This window comes from Parasteatoda tepidariorum, chromosome 10 (genome assembly GCF_043381705.1).
Source record: "Parasteatoda tepidariorum isolate YZ-2023 chromosome 10, CAS_Ptep_4.0, whole genome shotgun sequence".
Taxonomy (NCBI): domain Eukaryota; kingdom Metazoa; phylum Arthropoda; class Arachnida; order Araneae; family Theridiidae; genus Parasteatoda; species Parasteatoda tepidariorum.
In genome coordinates, this window is record NC_092213.1 from 71,976,584 (window position 1) to 71,996,802 (window position 20,219).

Consider the following 20,219-nt stretch of genomic DNA (forward strand, 5'->3'; position numbering starts at 1 on the left):
ATTTAAAATCTAGAAGTAATTTAAATTCTACGTAATTAAAATTTACAGCTGATCACCGGGGGCAGCTATAGTAAAGGAATAAAATTACGTCAGCTTGATAATTGTATGGCGGTTCGTTCGAACGCTGGCAAAATCTGGAACTTAAAATAGGAGAATAAAATTTAATAAATGAGTAATATAAGTTTGTAAGTCTTCAAGATAGATACTTTTAGATTAAATATCTTAAACTCGAAGAAAAACTATATGTGGAATATATGTGTCAAATAAAATGAAATCAAAAATAATTCCGTTACATTATATATACTCATATTGATGCAATCCCTTTATGTTATTTTTTTGGTATATAAATACCCAGGAATGAACAGTCTTGCTTCAACAGCCAATTATATTTTGAATTTTTAACTGGAAAAATGTTTCGTCAAAAGCAGAGAACTTCTATAGAGTTATTTTAAATTAATCGATTTACAATTTGAGAAATATTAAAATAAACAGTAGTGAATGATTAGATGACAAAAAAAATATTTTAAAGTGCTAACAAAATTAAAATTATTCTGCTTATCTGTTTCACTTCATTACCAATTTAAATATTGTGAGGTATTAAAGCTTTAATGTTCAGAATTCAACGAAATATATTAAACGTTTCTGTTATCAAATTATTATTATTTGTTTTTACATTTGTGTGACTTGTCATTAATTTACCATAATTATCAGGGAAAATCCAGAATCTTTTAAACAATACAGATTGATGCATAATGTTTCAAATAACAATGGGATAAAAAAAATCTCTAGAAGTGTTGGAAACTAAAGATGTACTTACCCGTAACACAAAATAACATTCCGAAAACAAAGGAAGCTAAATTCAGTTGAATCATTTTTGTTCCCCGAAATCGCAACTTCAAAAGAGATAAAAATGAAAATCTTTGGTAACTGTCCAGTTACTTAAACATCTGTGGAGATTCTTAATCACTGAAACAATCTATATTTCGAATATCTAAATTCAGAGAACATATTTACAATAGATAGTGTGAAGTAAGAAACCATTAGAGGTCAAATGATATGGTCTCTTACTATCATTTTCCCGTCTTTGATTGCCTATTAGTTGGAGAAAAAAAATTTCTGGCTTAGACAATCTCTATAAAATAAATAAACCAGGGAGATATAAGGCATTAAAAAATGAAATTGATTAAGAATGATTGATATGACTGTTTAGAAATTCAGTTTTTTGATTGTAAGATTTCAGCAACTTTTCAAAATAATCTATTGCTTATCATTTATTATTAAAAAAGAGTTAATGGATACATCACGGTGGTCAATATTTTCAAACCATAGCAAGCATGATAGAATTTTTTTTTAATTTATGAAATGAAAATTAGTCATATGTAATTTAGATATTCAAACAAACAATAAGCCAGGAAAAAGTAATAAAAAGCAATAAAATAAAAGATATGTGTGTTGGCAAGACAGCATATTGATGATTTAAATTTAAGATTAGATTATGAAAATATTTTTATTTGTAAATTAACCCTTTGCACTCGAAGTCCTTTCAACAGTTAAAAAAATGGATGCAACCACTAACATTTTGAATGATTTTTAACCATCTTACCTCATAATACACGGAGATCACTGAATGACGACGACGACGATCGGGAATTTGATGAGGTGCCTGCCCGCGTGAGTGGGCACTTGACCTCTTCATCGGATATATTATGCCCTAGGGCGACTGATATGATTGGCATTAGAAAGGATAATGAAGGAGTACAAGGCAGTTGGCGGCTTATAATATCTGCAATAGCAGCTCAAATCATGAATATTGAAGATCACTGAAATAATTTCACATTTAGAGTGGTGGGTAATTTACAGGTGACAGTGGTGAGTGACAGTCACCTCTCGAGTATAAAGGGCTAAAAACTTTAAACCCCTTATCGGCTTAATATTAAACTAAATGGAGAAGGTAACCTAGATTTAAATAGTGTGTGCATTTGTAATAAATTAAGAATTTTTAATAATAATTTTTCATGTAAACTGAGAGGTAGCAGGGGTAAACGTAAAATTAAAAATAAATTTAATTTGGTACTTTTCAAAACTTTGTGTTTATTGGATGTCAATGAATTTAACATTAAAAAAATTAGGAGTTTCATTTTTAGTATTAAAATTTCAGTGTTAAAATGGATGATTAAAGAACAATTAAAAATTTCTAAATTTTCTGAATTTAAATATATCGTTTTAGATCTTTTTATATTTTAACTTTCTATCAACAATTTTAATTTATTAAATGTTTCAAAAATTAAAAAAAAAATTTGCGTTATTAGCTTTCTTGATAAAGATTTTGGAAACTGTCTATGACTGTTAATAAACTTTCTAAATATTTCCCAATTAAAGACAAGATCGTGGTTTCTGTTTGTTTTAGATATTGTAAAAGACTTTAAAGAAAAAAATTTGTAATTATAATTCGTATTGTAAAAATTTAAAAGATTTAGAGGATATTTGTTTGTGTGAACAAGAGCATTTCAAAGATTTTGTTAATAATGATTTTAAGCACATTCTCTCAGGTGACCTTAAACTAATTAATAATAAAGATTTAAGATTTCTCTTGGAACTTGGGACTAAGTTTAGACCAAGAAAAGAATATCACTTAAACTTTATTCTTGCTTCAATCAGTAAAGATTTAGATTGTTTTATTGCAAAATGGTTAAGAAAATTTAATTGGCCTGTAGAAGGTTTTAGTGAATGGAAATTTTAGATATTGTATAATTTCAAATTGAATTTTTTGAACAATGATATAAAATACCAGGGTTTTTATTTGAATTCTGATATTATTAAATATTTTAAGGAATTGAGATATAAATTTACTATTTGTGCTGTTGATAAAACCTCTAATAAATTTTGCTTTATTTACAAACATTTTTAAACAGTTAATGAGTAAAGAATATGAAAACAATAATACTTTTGTCAAAATTAATAATTCTAAAAAAGAAAGTGATAAGAGAGTCTTAGCTTTTTCTAAGAAAATAGGATTAAAACTCAGTAGTTTTATTTATTTCCTACAATTAAGTTTCACGAAACACCAGTTAAATTTAGATTTGTAACTTGCAGTACTGGCTGTTATAATTCTGTTTTTGGTAAAATATTTTTTATTTATTTAAATATTATTTTAAATAAGATTATTTTAAATGAGTGATCCAATGAAATAATTTTTAATTATTAATAACAATCAAAAAGTTATTAAATATTTAAATTGCAATAATATTAATAATAAAATTAACTGTGATTTTCAAAATCTTTTCGCGAGTATACAACACAACAATTTAAAGAATATTTTTTTAGAAATTTTTAATAATATTTGATTAATGAAGGCCAATCCTCTTTATTAAAAGAGGATTGGATAAATTTACGGAATGCTAACATTTTCGAAAATAATCTTTTTAATGGAATTTGTTTTTTTTGGAAAAGAAACTTTACTGTGTTTTCATCTTGGACATCTTTAACTGTTAATATTGTACACAATTTCGCAGACATATTTAAATGCAGCTCAGACACATTCTGTGTAAATTCTTTTGATGACTGAATAGATATTGAACAGCCAATCGAGATCAATATTAACATTCCTGATTGGTACAATGGTGTTTGATGGAGATTGTGTGCTGCATCATTCATCCGTTTCGGATTCACGAGATATGATATGAAAGATAGGGTTTTTTTTTCAATCTTACATGAACAGTGAAGGAATCAATTATATTGCGAGGGAAGATAGTCCACTGTCTTGTGCAAGTTATTGAGTCTGTTGACAATGAATCCTTTTATCCCTAACTGGTGATCAACACCTAGATCTCGTATTTTCATGAAAGGAGTTCGGAGAGTCACCATTCGCTCTTCGGTAGGGTTCAATTTTCTCAACCGCTTTGGTACTTGAGTGAGGGACGGACTTTATGCTTGCGTTTGTAAACAGAATCCTTTCGTTTTTTGGATCCTCTTTATTTGTGATATTCACCTGAATTAGTATTGAAAACGATCCGGTTTGAACTGCAGGTTAGAATTTCTGATTCTTAATTAAAACAATAAGAACAAAAATATCGTTAAAATGCTGAAATTCTCTTTTATTCACAACTCTAGAAGTATTTATGGGATCTCTCTGGTCCCATATCTCAAATATAAACTCTCCAACTTAATGCATAACAAAATTAAAAGTGAAAAAAAGAATTCGAAAAAAATTATCAAACAGCCCTGGTCGCCATAGAAACACATGCACACTGTTTAAAATTACTCTCGATTATTATAGTTGAAAAGTGAGGACGCCATGAAATCCAAACCAAGCCCCATAAGCCATTTGGGTAATAATATGAATATTTTTAATCTGAATGCAAAACAGAGTGCATTTCAAATTAAGATGATTTGTAACAATAGCAAATATACGCTGGTATAATAAAATATGTTGTACCACTTTTTTACATATGTTGTACCTTCTTTCTGACTAAGTATTAAAGTGTTAATGTTTTTTACTCTTTTGAAGGAACCGTTCTTTTTTTAAAAGTGTGCTAGGCACTAATGTGTATCTATCAACCTTTTCTTTTTCCTTTCAAGATTTTTCCATAGTAATAATCAAATGATAGTGGTAGACACACTTGTTTCCCTATCGACAGAATTAACCCAATGGCAACATATGACGAGTGAGACTGGTCAAGCTTTTATTTATAATAAATTTAAAATGGTTTCAAAAATATGCTGCTTTCAGCTTATTTCAGAAAGATATATTGAATTGACAAGTGTTACATCATGTTAATAATATCAAATTTGATTTAGTAACTAATAAAGGAAAATTTAATCATCTTAATCTTTTCCCATTAAATGTTACCAACCCCTTGCTTAGTTGCCAACTTTTAAGCATTTTATTTAAAATTAAAATTTTACATTTAACTTTAAAGTAAGATTCATGCTCCCATTAAATTTCTTGGATATCTAAACTATTTTGACCTCCGTTACATATAAGTGGATTAATATTTATAAAAGTGCATGTTAATTATTTGCGTTAATTACTTTTAAACTCAGTGCCAAATAAAAAAGATATGTCTGTCTGTAATTGTAATTCAATTTTTATTTTACTAACACTGAGGAAAATCATTTTTGGGGAAAATTAAACGTTGGCAGGTATGCACTGGAAATGTAAAACTAATTGCTTTTAAACGTTTAGCAACCACTGTTGTTAAAACGAAAAAAGAGCGGAACTAAATCACTTCACTTTGAAAGGACAATCTAAGGTCGCATTTGCCAGTGTGTTGCCAAGAATTATCAACTAAAACTTGTAGTTTCGGAAATGCTAAATCAAAATCTTACTACCAGTTTTTAATTTAGCTATTTCCATTTAATGTGGAATTTAAATTAATCGGATACCGAGGTATCAGCAAACAAATAACCCTATCATTAAAACAGAAATTAACAGACTTCAAAAAACAATTAATGAACAACTTACCGAATACAGACAAGACGTTTGGAACGAAAAAATCATTGGCATGAATACAAGCGATAATTCCGTATGGAAAATGGTTAAATCCCTCAAAGCAAATAAAACGATAAACATGCCTCTAAACAGTGGTAATGGAAAAATTTATGCAGACAAAGAAAAGACAGAAATATTTGCTAACTCAATCGAAGAACAATTTTCTCCAAATAAAGAACCAAATGATCCAAATGACCTCAGATCAATAAATTATATCTACCAATAATACCTACTTCAGTAAAAATCAAATTAATAACTCAATGAGTTATACGGATAATGACGAAATCAAAAACATCATCAAAAAACTAAATAAGAAGAAAGCCCCCGGCTACGATAACATCACCAATATTATGATTAAAAATTTACCCCCCTTAAGACTGAACCAACTCACTGATATAATCAACGCAAGCATCAAACAGTGTTATTTTCCAAATCACTGGAATCATGCTACTATCATCTTATTCCCAAAACCAGGGAAAAATCATTTAAACGCAGAAAATTACAGACCGATTAGTCTTTTATCCTCATTATCTAAAATCACGGAAAGAATTTTATTAAATCGAATTTACCCACTACTAAGCTTTCTCCCGAACGAACAATTCGGTTTTCGGAAAAACCTCTCCACAACTGAACAGTTGATTCGAATACTTGAATTTATTAGTGAAGGATTCTTCAAAAAACAAGCCACTCCCTTACTCATTTTGGACATCGCTAAAGCGTTCGACAGAGTATGGCATACTGGTCTTATATACAAAATAATACAGCAAAATATTCCTGATGATCTTGTTCATATTATTAATAATTATTTAATCAATAGAACATTTCAAATTAAAATTAATGATCATTTCTCTACAAGGAGAAAAATACAAGCAGGCGTAACAAAAGGCTCTATTCTGGGGCCCATTCTCTTCCTAATATACTGCTCAGACTTCCCAGTTAGCAGGGGAGATATAAATACTCAAACAGCCTTCTATGTGGATGATACCGCGATACTCAGCAGATTCTTAAATGTAAATAATGCAATTAAAAGACTACAAAACAATGTAAAAGATATTGAAACCTGGTGCAGCAGGTGGAAGGTTAAAATCAATAGCTCCAAATCAAACCTACTCATTATTCGCAAAACATATAAAAAGAAAATTATCAACTACGAAAAAATCTTATTATTCAACGAAGAAGTTCCCAAAGTCTCTAAAGCAANGTTTCCCTATCGACAGAATTAACCCAATGGCAACATATGACGAGTGAGACTGGTCAAGCTTTTATTTATAATAAATTTAAAATGGTTTCAAAAATATGCTGCTTTCAGCTTATTTCAGAAAGATATATTGAATTGACAAGTGTTACATCATGTTAATAATATCAAATTTGATTTAGTAACTAATAAAGGAAAATTTAATCATCTTAATCTTTTCCCATTAAATGTTACCAACCCCTTGCTTAGTTGCCAACTTTTAAGCATTTTATTTAAAATTAAAATTTTACATTTAACTTTAAAGTAAGATTCATGCTCCCATTAAATTTCTTGGATATCTAAACTATTTTGACCTCCGTTACATATAAGTGGATTAATATTTATAAAAGTGCATGTTAATTATTTGCGTTAATTACTTTTAAACTCAGTGCCAAATAAAAAAGATATGTCTGTCTGTAATTGTAATTCAATTTTTATTTTACTAACACTGAGGAAAATCATTTTTGGGGAAAATTAAACGTTGGCAGGTATGCACTGGAAATGTAAAACTAATTGCTTTTAAACGTTTAGCAACCACTGTTGTTAAAACGAAAAAAGAGTAACTAAATCACTTCACTTTGAAAGGACAATATAAGGTCGCATTTGCCAGTGTGTTGCCAAGAATTATCAACCGAAATTTGCAGTTTCGGAAATGCTAAATCAAAATCTTACTACCAGATTTTAATTTAGCTATTTCATTTTAATGTGGAATTTAAATTAATCGGATGCCGAGGCAGGGATGCTACGGGCGACTTAAAACGCAAGAAGTGGTAGACACTCGATTCTATTTATTTAATAATTAGTCGAAACTACCACCATGATTTACACTACAAATTATTTTATTTAAAATTAAAACTTTCAATAGTAAACTAATAGAGCAATTCTAGAAAAGTTGCCAGTTATAACATCTTTTAAAATTTTAGCTTTTTATTTATTAATACTTACCCCTGGCATTCCTGCTATGGTTCAGGTTTCACTTTCGTATTAAGTGGAAATTCCCCCTTCTTTTCAACTACTTAAAGTGCTCAAATTTCATTTGGAATTTAGTATTTGGTGATAATATAGCAAGTAATGATTGTAATGAAGAGATTTCTGTTCATTTTATGTTCATAATAATGTAAGAAAATATAAGCAAAGCACTTGAATAACAATTACCCATTAACACGTTCACGCCGGGGTGACCCACCGGTGGGTCACGCTAGATTGTCTCATCTTAGCAGCTAATCGGAGTAAAAACTGGTAACAATAAATTTCATTTTTTAGTTTTTTTCCGGGAATATTGTTTTTAACGGATGCAATTTTTATATTGAATTGCTTCTTCGCCGTGTTAAATTCCCTTATACTGAATTGCTATTGTTGAGAATAGATTAACTCCGCCCGAATATAATTATTATCTAATATTGAAATAGCTCTTCTACCAGTATTTTCTCTTTTCCCGGCGTGTACGTGTTAAAATAGAATTTATCCCCAAAAGAAATTCATCGACCTGGGATAAAATGTTTTTTGTTGTATTTATACAAGTACTCTTGATGTTACCCAAATTTGGGTGTGGGGGATTCATATATGAAATTAGTTTTGTTTCGCACTCTATTGATTTTTTTAAGATGCTATTTTCAGTTTGGTTTATTTTTTGTCTTTACGTAAAAGTCTATATAAGGAACCTATATGTATATGTGCAAAATATACGCATGTGTCTGCTCTTTTCAAAATATCACTTGAGATTTTTTTTTAAGAAGTGACCTCAACGTATCACATCAGAAACTGAAATATATAAAAGGTACTTTTAGTTTGGTTTATTTTTGTTTTCATATACAAGTTTATAAGAAACCTTACATGTATATATACAAACATATACATATGGCTGCTTCCTTGAAAATATCGCTTTAGATTTTAAAAAAATGACCTTAAAATATACATATCATCAGAAACTGAAATATATAATCTTCTACAAACAGTGAAATGTGTTTTCCATTTTAACTCGAGTGAACTTTAAAAATCAGATCAGTTACATATTATTTAAATTGCATAAAAAGTGGAGAGTACAAATATGAAATCAATGATCCGATCGAAAATTACCAAGAATCCTAATGCAACAGGAAAAAAAAAAAGATTGTTTTCCAGTGTCATCAGGTCAACTTTCGACCAATTGTCGCCCACTTACAGTGTTTAAGATTAAACTAGAGCTCTGTTCTGGATAAAAAATATATTTTCAAGTATGGAATCGAATTCTCTTTACAGACTACAGTTTTTATACAAGTAGTATAGACAGCGCTACAGCGTACAGCGGGGGGTCCCTATTCCTGACGTCATCACGGAAAGTCAAGGGGTGCTTATTTCTACCCAACCGGAAGTTGCTTATTTCTGCCCGCCTACAACCGGAAGTTGTTTATTTCTGCCCCCACCGGAAGTTGCTCATTTCTGCCCGTCTATAACCGGAAGTTGCTTATTTCTGCCCGTATACTTATTTCTGCCCGCCTGTAGTTTCGATTTTAGTTTCGGTTTCTGTTTATTATTTNTTTTCCATAAAACCACTTTTTGTATCATTTCAATATATAAAGTCGGGACAAAACGGGTTAACACTAGAAAGACTGGTTACGGGTTAAAGTGCTTTAATTTCATTTAGAATTTAGTATTTGGTGATAATATAATAAGTAACTAATGATTGTAATGAAGAGATTTCTGGTGGCTACACGTTCACGCCGGGGTAACCCACAGGTGGGTAACGCTAGATTGTCTGATCTTGGCAGCTCACTGCATTAAAAACTGGTAACAATAAATTTCATTTTTTAGTTTTTTTCCGGAATAATAAAAATCCATAACTACTGTCAGGGTCCTGATTCCTCTCCCACGCATTTGATTGACCCCTGACCTAAGAGTCAGAGGGTAAGGGACACGGGAAGTGTCGTTCCCCTAAATTGGGGGTGGAGCGAAGGACTTTTTCTCCTGAGAAAGAGGATTTTTATTTAGTATTAGCTGAACTATGAGAGAGAATGTATGAACAGAAGGGAGCAGTCGCGCTCCGGAATATTATATTCTGCCGCTCATTTATATTTTTATAATTTATTGTAAATAGTAATATAACCCAAATTCATGAAATAAATAAGCTATACCAGCAAGTCCATGGTCATCATTAAGAGGATTTCAGTAAACGAACCGAAAGAGAAATGTCTCATAACTACCAATTGTTTTTAGCGGATGCAATTTTTATATTGAATTGCTTCTTCGCCGTGATAAATTTCCTTACAGTGAATAGTTATTGTTGAGAATAGATTAACTCCTCCCGAATATTATCTAATATTGAAATAGTTCTTCAACCAGTATTTTTACTTTTCCCGGCGTGAACGTGTCAAAATAGAATTTATCCCCAAAAGAAATTCATCAACCTGGGAAAAAAATTTTTTTGTTGTATTTATACCAGTACTTGATGTTACCCAAATTTGGGTGTGGGGATTCATATATGAAATTAGTTTTGTTTCGCACTCTATTGATTTTTTTTAAAATGCTGTTTTCAGTTTGGTTTATTTTTTGTCCTTATGTAAAGTTTATAAGGAACCTATATGTATATGTGTAAATATACGCATGTGTCTGCTCCTTTCAAAATATCACTTTAGATTTTTTTTAAAAAAACGACCTTAACGTATCACATCAGAAACTGAAATATATAAATGGTAGTTATAGTTTGGTTTGTACAAGTTAATAAGAAACCTTACACGTATATATACAAACATACACATATGGCTGCTTCCTTGAAAATATCGCTTCAGATTTTAAAAAAATGACTTTAAAGTATATATATATATATCATCAGAAACTGAAATATATAATCTTCTACAAGCAGTGAAATGTGTTTTCCATTTTAACTCGAGTGAACTTTAAAAATCAGATCAGTAAGATATTATTTAAATTGCATAAAAAGTGGAGAGTACAAATATGTATTCGATGACTCGATCGAAAATAACCAAGAATCCTAATGCAACAGGGAAAAAAAGATTGTTTTCCAGTGTCATCAGTCCAACTTTCGACCACTTGTCGCCCAGTTTCAGTGTTTAAGATTAAACTAGAGCTCTGTCCTGGACAAGAAATATATTTTAATACTTAAATCAGTACAAGTAAATTCAAATCTCCTAGTGTAGATTATTGTCATAAAAAAATTTCGACCACCTTCCAGCTAACTAGAGTTCTCAAATTTAAACTAAAGCTCTATGCTTGATGCACTTTTTTCGAAAAATTCCAAATATAATATTCAGCATTTCGCACACAAAGAGGCATAAAACTAAAAAAAAAATTAAAAAAAACAATTAAGTAAAAAAAATTTTTTTAAGTTTTTTACATGGAGACGTAATATAAAACAATTTTACTTTTATTGGTTTTACATATTTATTTTTATTTGGGTGCATTACTTGTGTAATAAGTTTTTACTACCACCGAAAATCCTCTCCCTACACACTATTACTTGAAAAAGACAGTTTTCAATATTTTTTTAATTTATTTTATTATAATTCTTTTCTTTTTTTTTATGAAAAACTTGTTTCCAAATAAGAGTTAAAAAAAAGTTTTATTTTATTTGAAAAAAGTACAACTTATTTTTGAAAGAAAAATATTGCTTCCCGTGGAGATGAATATGATGAAATGAGAATCAGAATTGAGTAAAATATTGTTTTTTAAAAAATGAATTATTATACTATAAAATTCTATTAACTTAATTAAGAAGTCAAGGAGCTTATGGTCTCTATCCTGTAAATGTCATTCATCTAAAAAAGAGAAATTTAAACACTTTTATAAATGGCCTTTTTACGACAAGTTAATTGCAGCAAAAAAGTAAAATGTTTTGGAGAGCAAAAATATTATCATTTATTTCGCATATATATANTATACCCCATCAAAACCTTCCTGAAATTCTTTTACCTCAAACCTATATATAGAATTTATTATGCTAAATATATCTGTATGAGACGCATTAAGAAGAAATTGCAAGTGCATTATTCAACAAAGTTTTCAAAAGATAACATTATGAGTTGAATTTTAAGCACAAATTAATTTTCATGAACGATTCTTCGATGGTATTTTGATGACATGTAGTAATTGACTTGATCTGGTGACATTATTTTGACTATATGTACTAAATTTTTTTAACTCAACGATGCTTTCGCATCGCTTATTTCAAATATGCAATCGAACTCTCTCTTCAAACTACACTTTTTATGCAAGTTAATAATTTATTACTAACAAGGGTTTTTCTAAATCCTCGCAAGTGTTCCCACTTCAATGGCACGTCGGTCTTCAAATCCAAAAACACCAACATCCAAGAAAAGCTGAACGAAATAGAAACTTGGTGGCTAGACTAAAAATTTAAAGTGAACAGAGAAAAGTTGAAACTACTGATATACACAACTTAAAAGAAAAACCATTCTCCGAAACAAAATTCGTTTTAACGAAATGATTCCCATTTTTAAAAGAGCGAAAAATCTTGGTCTGGAAGAAACAGCAAATTCCATTGGAAAGATCCCGTCAAATCAATTATCAGTAAGGCACAAGCAAACAGTCACAAATTACAAATTCTTCTTCAGAACTTTAAAGTGGAACTCAGATTCAAACGCTTTACTCTACATCTCTTTGATCCGACCCATCCTATCTTACTCATCTCCAGGTTGGTGTAACATCTCCCAATCACACTTAAAGAAACTGAAAAGATGTCAGAATAAAATACTCCGAAAAATAACACTTTTCCGAAATAAGAACATACATCGCGATCTCTATAACGATTTTTTAGATTCATCATATTGCACAGCTTAATTGCAAATTTTTCGTAAAAGACATAAGATGTGATACCGCAGAATTTAATAAAATTTTTGCATTTGCACGCTTAAAAGAAGACATAAACTTTAAAAACAAAATTATTTTTTTAAAAAAAGTTTTGGTTTTATTCCTAAAAGAACTAATCGGTAAAATTTAAATTTTGAATTGTCGTCAAAGATTAACAAATAATTTGGGCCCACCATGTATATTAACTGAACTTATTGCAATCAGAAATGACTTTTTAATATATTTCTTTACAATATAAGTACAATTTTGCTAGTTAAAGTAAAAATAAATCATTGTGAGATTTTCTTATTTCAGAAATGAGCTTTCTTGTACCACATGACGAGATGCTCTTTATCCTGCATAACAAGTTGATCTGGACCTACAAAAAGAAAAGAAAATAAATAATACATTTCTAGAAGTTTATAAAATATTGATTCTTTTTGTAAACCTAACACAATGGTGGTAAATTAAATCCATAATCTTCCAGACAAATAAAGTATTATGAAACACAGGGTGCTATGGGGCTTATACATAATATAAGAATAGTAACAAAATTAAGTGTATTTTAATAATTTTGTATAACCACTATAATTAATATTTCTGAATAAACAAGAGTAGTCACGAACTTTGTATCAGGTTCAAGGTAAATTCTTTGATCATTATTAATTGACATCCTGTTCTTCGAATAGGATGACTACCTAAACTTAAGCTTTATGAGACATTCGGCCCTTTTCCTGTTCATCTATAGCAGGGGTTTCCAACTGGCGGCCCGGGGGCTGCATCCAGCCCGCGAAGCTTTTTTTTGTGGCCCGCGAACTAAAATATATTAGTTATCATTTTTTTTACGGACAATTTTCATAAAAAATCTGTATGGGTTTAAAATACTTTTCTCGTTAATAGAAACCTAATTTCTTCGTTTCTATGAAATTTAACATACCAACAGTGCAAAAAAAATTTATTTCTCGGTGGTTTTTGCATCCAAGAAAATATTTATTCAAACACAAAAATAATCGTGTATGTTGCTCTTTTTCATTTAATTTTTTTGTATTTCGTGAATATAATTCAGTGTGTGTGTATCAGAAATTTTCTCGAAGAAATTCTCCCATTTAACTTTTTGAAACCACTCATTTTGGACGAAAATATTCACACACAGATTTGTAAATTTTAAATTTAAAATGTAACTATCTATTCTCTGGGGGTTGCAGCAGACAAACCTAAATTTTCTCATTAAACATTTTGTGTGGTATTATGCAAGTTTTAATACCAACCTTTTTAAAGCTATATATCTTAACAATTCGATATCTGTTGCACATTAATTGTTTAATACATAGGTACACATTAAAGTTATTGTAGCCCGAATTTTTATTATTTATTTAATATTTTTTTAAATATTATTTATAACAATTAAGTATTTTTAAAAATCTACATTTTATTTTAATTTGTAATTCAATACTTTTGCTTTGTACAGCTTAAAAATCTGACACTAATATTTAATGTTTCTTCAAACATAAAAAGAGTCCTACATTAAATTTTGATAAAGTTGCGGCCCGCCATTTGATGTAAGTTGGAAACCCCTGATCTGTAGCTTGATCTTGATGGAGTTACAGTGAGGTTATGAATTGCAAATGAAGAGAATCACTGAATCCGGTAAAAGCAATTATTATGTCCTAAGCGTTCTTTTATAAGAAAAAGGGGGTAAAATTAATGTTTCAATATTAAGATTTATTTCGAAAAACAAAACCAGATAGTTCCATTCACTACTGCTTATTAACTACAATAATATTTAATTAAATTTTAAACTTAATTTTTTTGCAATTTTAAATGAGAAGTGATAGTTATAAGAGAGATGTTATATGACATATTTTAAATTTGTGTTTTTCATCACAAGACCACTTTTCGTTTCTAGGCATTAGTGTGTTAATGATGCTGAAATATTTTTTTTATCTATTTAATATCGTATTTTCTCCCACCCTATGGCTTCACCTTAGTATAACACGTTTTTAGTAGATCAGCCCAAGAACGATCTAATGAAAATTTTCTAGCCGAGGGTCTAAAATACCCCCTTCCCTCTGTCCAAATCTCAGAATACTACCTCAAACAGTTCTGGTCTTATGAGAGAGATATATAGACTAACCCTTCTTTTTATTATTACAGATGACTTTCCCGTGCACAGACAGGAGTTTAAAGTTATCGCTGTTTTATAAGCAGATAAGCTAAAACCTTCAACTATGTTTTTATTTGACCAATAATCTATTATTTATTTAATATTTTTGGTTAATTTTATGAAATTATTTAAGTAAAGTGCCTGTGAAAAAGGAAATAGAATTTAAATAAATCTATATACTTTCCAATAGAGTGACGCAGTTGGTTTGTCGTCGGCCTTCTTTACCCAAGTCTAGGGGTTCGATCCCCGGCCCAGACACCGGATTTTCGGGATGCAGAAAATCCTCAGCGGCTATGTCGTACAATTATGCGGCATGTAAAAGATACCTAGAGTGCCTTATTGGCTCATGTCATTTCCGGCAAAAGTAAATTCCTAGTGCACTTTAGCATCTAAAATAGAGTCTTGGCGCTGCCATCTTGTGTGGCAGAAACTAGATATCCAAATTAACATGGCCAACGGTATCTCACGCACTGTGGTGGTCCTGAAAGAGTGGATACCACTTCTGGAGAACGCACTAGGTCTGCTCATCGGGAAGACTGATTGTGCAGCTCATTGGAAGAAAAAAAACTTTCCAATAACATTATAATGTTCGAATAAAATACGAAAAGGATTTACGAAAAGAATATCACAAATTTTTGCATCAGTATTTATCGTCAAATTTTTCAACTCAAAATAAAATAACCAAATCCCAGAATAATGATACATTTTTCTCTGATAACCATTCTTATAGTTTATAATAGTTCTTTCTCGAAAGCTATAATTCACCTAATTTTATTTAACTACAACTCAAGCATACAACAAAAACTACTAAACTAAAAACAGCTGCAGACCAGCGAATTCAGCTGCCTTACATAAAAATAAATTTTAAGACTGTTTTTGATTACAAAATTTTTTTATTTGGTTGACGTTTTAACAGTTGCTACTTATGAGCTTTATTTTTAAAGTCAGGATTCCGCTAAAAAAAAGTTCTGTCATTTAGGGGTACTGTAACAAAAAAAAAAGCCACGACAAATTTTGTAAAGACTCTTCTACCCGTTATCGTGTAAAACTATCTTCTAGAAAATGAATCGTGAATTTATTCGTAGTGTAATTTTACTGGTGTCGATCTACTAAATAGCATCGGAAGTTATTTGCGGCTTGAAATGTGGCAACTGATTTGGGACGGAGCGAGTATTAAAAATCATCCTTATTTAGTTGCTTAATTAAATGAAACAGTTTATGAGAACAAAGGAGGAAATATACAATGAGGTCTATACTCCGTTGCAAGTTAAGGAAAAAACCATAGCGGCATAGGATTTAAGAAATCATCAGCGACTACATATAGTTCCGTTTTACTTCGTTGTCAGTTGGCATCTCCGGAGTATTAAAGTAGTCATTAAATCGAAAGCTTATAAGACACGCCATTTTGTAGTTAATTCGTCGCGTTGAGCCTTCTAAAAAGTTGGCAAAATTTACATAAAATCTGCATATTTAACTTAGTAGTTCTTTATCGCTTTTTAAATTTTTTTGTCTAATTCGGGGCAGTTGGCATCTCCGGAGTAGTAAATAAACGAAGTAGTCAGTAAAATCGAAAGCTTATTAGACACGCCATTTTGTAATTATTTCGTCGCGTTGAGCCTTCTAAAAAGTGTGCAAAATTAACATATCAACTGCATATTTAACTTGCATATTTAACTTCTCAGAAGACATCTCCAAAGAAGTAAATTAGTGTATATTGTAGTTCATGAACGACTTACTCAAATTGTAGTGGTTAAGAGTTGCATTATCAGTTTCTCGGCCTTGGTAAAGCATCCAGAAATAGCCTCTTTCGGGATCATTAATCGTTTTATCAATTTGATACACATACATCATACCAGAAATCTTTTTGTATATAAAACTGCAAAGAAATTGATACAAAAATTAATATTCAAATGAAATACCTTGCACTAACTTATGCATGCTTGTTAAAAGCACAGATCCCGGCCAAGATGAGAAAATAATTATCGTAAAAGAAGCACATTAATAAACATGTAATGGTTTTAAGTGGGAAATTGCACAAATGAAAAAAAAAATTATGCGTCTCTTCACTACCACTAGGAAAAATCTTCTGAAAATTTGATTTAATATCTTATGAGATATTGTCTCATTTTTTTAATGACTTTCTCGGTTCCAGAAGAGTTAAAAAAAAATTATATATTTGCAGCTGCATATTATCATTACGGATTACCCATGTATTAAGTGATGAGTAATTTATTTCTCCAAACAAAAGATAAAAATGATATGTTCTTACGACCAGTACTTAATCTTTACCGAAAGTAGCAGCTTTGATGGTTTGTAAAATGTGCTCTGCAATCTCGCCCGCCTGTATTTAATCCAAATATAAACACGTACGGTCAAATACTAAAAAAAATTGCGGCCTAAGGCCATACATTTCTGGCCACTTCTTTAGGAAAATTAATTTCAAAAAATGGAATTTTTACAATTTTTTGTCATAATTCAATTTGTAGAAAAGAAGTCCTTGTGGAATAAAAATTTCGATANAAACGAACTTATACGGCACCTATTCTTCGATCCGAACCAACACACCTCAGCGCATGAGTCTGTACCTTTTGCCTTTGACTTATTCAAGCCATTTGGTGAAAATTGAAGTCATTGCGCTTTCAGTATGAATTTTTGATTTGACCCGTGTTTCTTATAATGGTTTTTCTTAGCTTCATTACAGTTTTTTCCCCTGCCACCAACAATGTCGGTTAATAAAAAGAGGTGTCATCCATACAGTGCCGCATACTTGAAGTTGGGAATTGTTCAATCACTGTTGAACTCTCAACTACCCATGTGTTTACTTTGTAATAAAGTTTTATCTAATGAGGTAATGAAATCTTACCGTTATTAGGAGCATTTGCAAAAAACTTATCCTGATAAACAAAATAAAGATTTGACATTTTTCATGAACATCTTCTTTCACACTTCTGAAGGCACCTTCGGTCTTTGGGTTACTAGCAACCTCATCACAAAAATGCGACGATGGCTTAATAGCTTCTTATAATATATCAAAATTTATTGCTAAATATGGGACCGCTGATACCATCGGAGCAGAGTTGATACTGTCGTTTGTCAAGGAAGTTTTAGAAACAGTTTTACACCATCCAGTCGCATCCATTGTAATAAAAAAAAATATCCCGTAAGCAACGATACAGTGCGGCGACGAAATGATGAATTGGCTGAAGACGTTGAAATTTCTTTACGCAAACTTTTAATATCCAACGAATTTTCCCTTCATGTTGATAAATCAACCTTGCCAGATAATGTAGGTCTTACTGTAGGCATAAGTCCGGTTTGTAAAGGTAGGAAAAATTATTCAAGAGATGCTTTTTGCAAGAAGCTTGATTGTAGATATCAAAGGTAAATCTATTTTTAATACTTTCAAAGACTATTTTAAAGAGAAAAACATTCCTCTTTCGAATATTATGTCTATAACCACTGATAGGCTCCTGCAATGTTGGGTCGACATTGCCCTTTTGGAAAGGAAGGTACCAGATGTCTTAGCTGTTCACTGCGTGATTCAAAGAAAGCATTTAGTAGGGGGAAATCTCAGCAACCATTTGCATCAATCATTGCAATATGCCATCTCTGCTGTAAACAAAATTCATTGTAATGTTCTATACGATTTATTATTCAGACAGCTGTGAAAGAAAAACGATAAAGAATTCAATCACTTGCTACTATACACCGAGATTCGCTGGCTTTCCAAAAGCTTCTGTCTCAATAGGTATTGGAAACTTTTCGACTCTATGCTTGAGTTCCTCGAAAACAGAGATGTAGCACTGAGAGACAGATTGCTAGAATTTAAGAAAGACTTTGACAGATTTATCTGTAAAATTTAAGGGTGATAATTTACATCTTCAAGGCAACGAGCTCAATTTGATCCCTACGAAATCAGTTATTTCTGCCTTTCTAAAAAAAATCATTTCGTGTAAGCAGAATTTTGGTTGGAATGAGTTCAGCCCAGCAGGCTAAATTCACTCTGATGACGCACAAGAATATTGTCAACACCTTGACTCTTTGCACATGGTTTTGTTCCCTAGAAGTGCCTCAATGGGTTTATGGGTTCTGAACCCTTTTGTGAACATTGAAACAGCAGAGGTTCAGATTTACGAGGAATTGGTTGAACTTTTAAATAAGTAAACTTTGAAATGATGATCGTCTCACAGAATTTTTGCTTAAAGGGAACATCAGTCGTCTCTGTCCTGGACTGTAGACTATCATTAAACATTTTTTAATTGCCTCCCCTTCCTCATAGCTTGTCGAATGTGGAATCAATGTTGTTACAGATCTTATCACAAAAATAAGAAATCAACTTAAAATTGTGGAACGAGGGGATTAGCGTCTTCATCTCACTAAAAGTATTGAGCCGACCGTTAAGAAATTGGTTCTGAACCATTAAATACAATCTTCCCACAAACATAATTACTTGAATGTTTCTCTGATACTACTTTTTAGTGTTAAAAATCATTTTGGTTGTTTTTTTAATTATCTAATTGAGAATAAATTATTTTTTTAAGCATAGGTTTCTTTGTTGTATTTTTTTCATTAAACGTATTTATTTTTATTATAACAAATAGACTGCGATTACCTGCCGCGAGAAAATTATTGAGTTAATGAGCACATTATATTTTTTAAAGAGACCAAACAAATTTAAAGCGTAAAGAAATTAAGATTTTGCTTATAATTCAGCACACCTCCCTCCGTCCCCATGCTCTAAACAACTGCATTTTCACGAAGGGGGCGTTGAAAGGTTTTTTGCTCCTTAAGGGGGCGGCAACGTTAAAAAGGTTGAGAATCTATGGTGTAACATCTCCCAATCACACTTAAACAGACTCAAAAGATATCAGAATAAAATATTCCGAAAAATAACACTTATCCGAAATAAGAACATACATCGGGATCTCAATAATGATTTTTTAGACCATCATATTGCATAGCTTAATTGCAAATTCTTTGTAAAAGACATAAATTGTGATACCGCAGAATTGAAAATTTTTAAAAAATGCTTAAAAGAAGACATAAACCTCAAAAACAAATGTATTTTTTTAAAAAAAAGTTTTGGTTTTATTCCTCAAAAAGTAATCAGTAAAATTTTAATTTTGAATTGTCGTCAAAGATTAAAAAATAGTTTGGGTTCACCATGTATATTAACTAAACTTAATGCAATCAGAAATGACTTTTTAATATTTCTCTCTACAATATAAAGTACAATTTTGCTAGTTAATGTAAAAATTAATCATTGAGATTTTCTTTTTTCAGAAATGAGCTTTCTTGTACCACATGACGAGATGCTCTTTATCCTGCATAACAAGTTGATCTGGACCTACAAAAATAAAAGAAAATAAATAATACATTTCTAGAAGTTTATAAAATATTGATTCTTTTTGTAAACCTAACACAATGGTGGTAAATTAAATCCATAATCTTCCAGACAAATAAAGTATTATGAAACACAGAGTGCTATGAGGCTTATACATAATATAAGAATAGTAACAAAATTAAAT

At 30.7% G+C, this 20,219-nt stretch overlaps 2 protein-coding genes across 8 annotated transcripts in view; both read right to left on the reverse strand.

Moving 5' to 3' along the window:
* LOC139424772 (uncharacterized protein CG3556-like) overlaps positions 1-951 on the reverse strand; it is a 39,976-nt gene extending 39,025 nt beyond the window's left edge. For all 4 annotated transcript variants that reach the window (XM_071186046.1, XM_071186045.1, XM_043051528.2 and 1 more), the window contains exon 1: positions 818-951. In XM_071186046.1, the coding sequence (XP_071042147.1) occupies positions 818-872 (55 nt within the window). In that variant the 5' untranslated portion in view covers positions 873-951. The remainder of the gene's footprint in view (positions 1-817) is intronic.
* Positions 952-12,739: 11,788 nt separating this feature from the next.
* Positions 12,740-20,219, reverse strand: part of LOC107455829 (uncharacterized protein CG3556) — a 37,833-nt gene continuing 30,353 nt past the window's right edge. For 2 of the 4 annotated variants that reach the window (XM_043051526.2, XM_043051531.2), the window contains 2 exons: positions 16,428-16,567; positions 12,740-12,906 (listed from right to left, as the gene is read on the reverse strand). In XM_043051526.2, coding sequence (XP_042907460.1) covers positions 12,839-12,906; positions 16,428-16,567 — 208 coding nt within the window. In that variant the 3' untranslated portion in view covers positions 12,740-12,838. Of the gene's footprint in view, positions 12,907-16,427; positions 16,568-19,876; positions 20,039-20,219 lie in introns of those variants that run through there. The other 2 variants (XM_043051529.2, XM_043051524.2) reach the window with 1 other exon arrangement.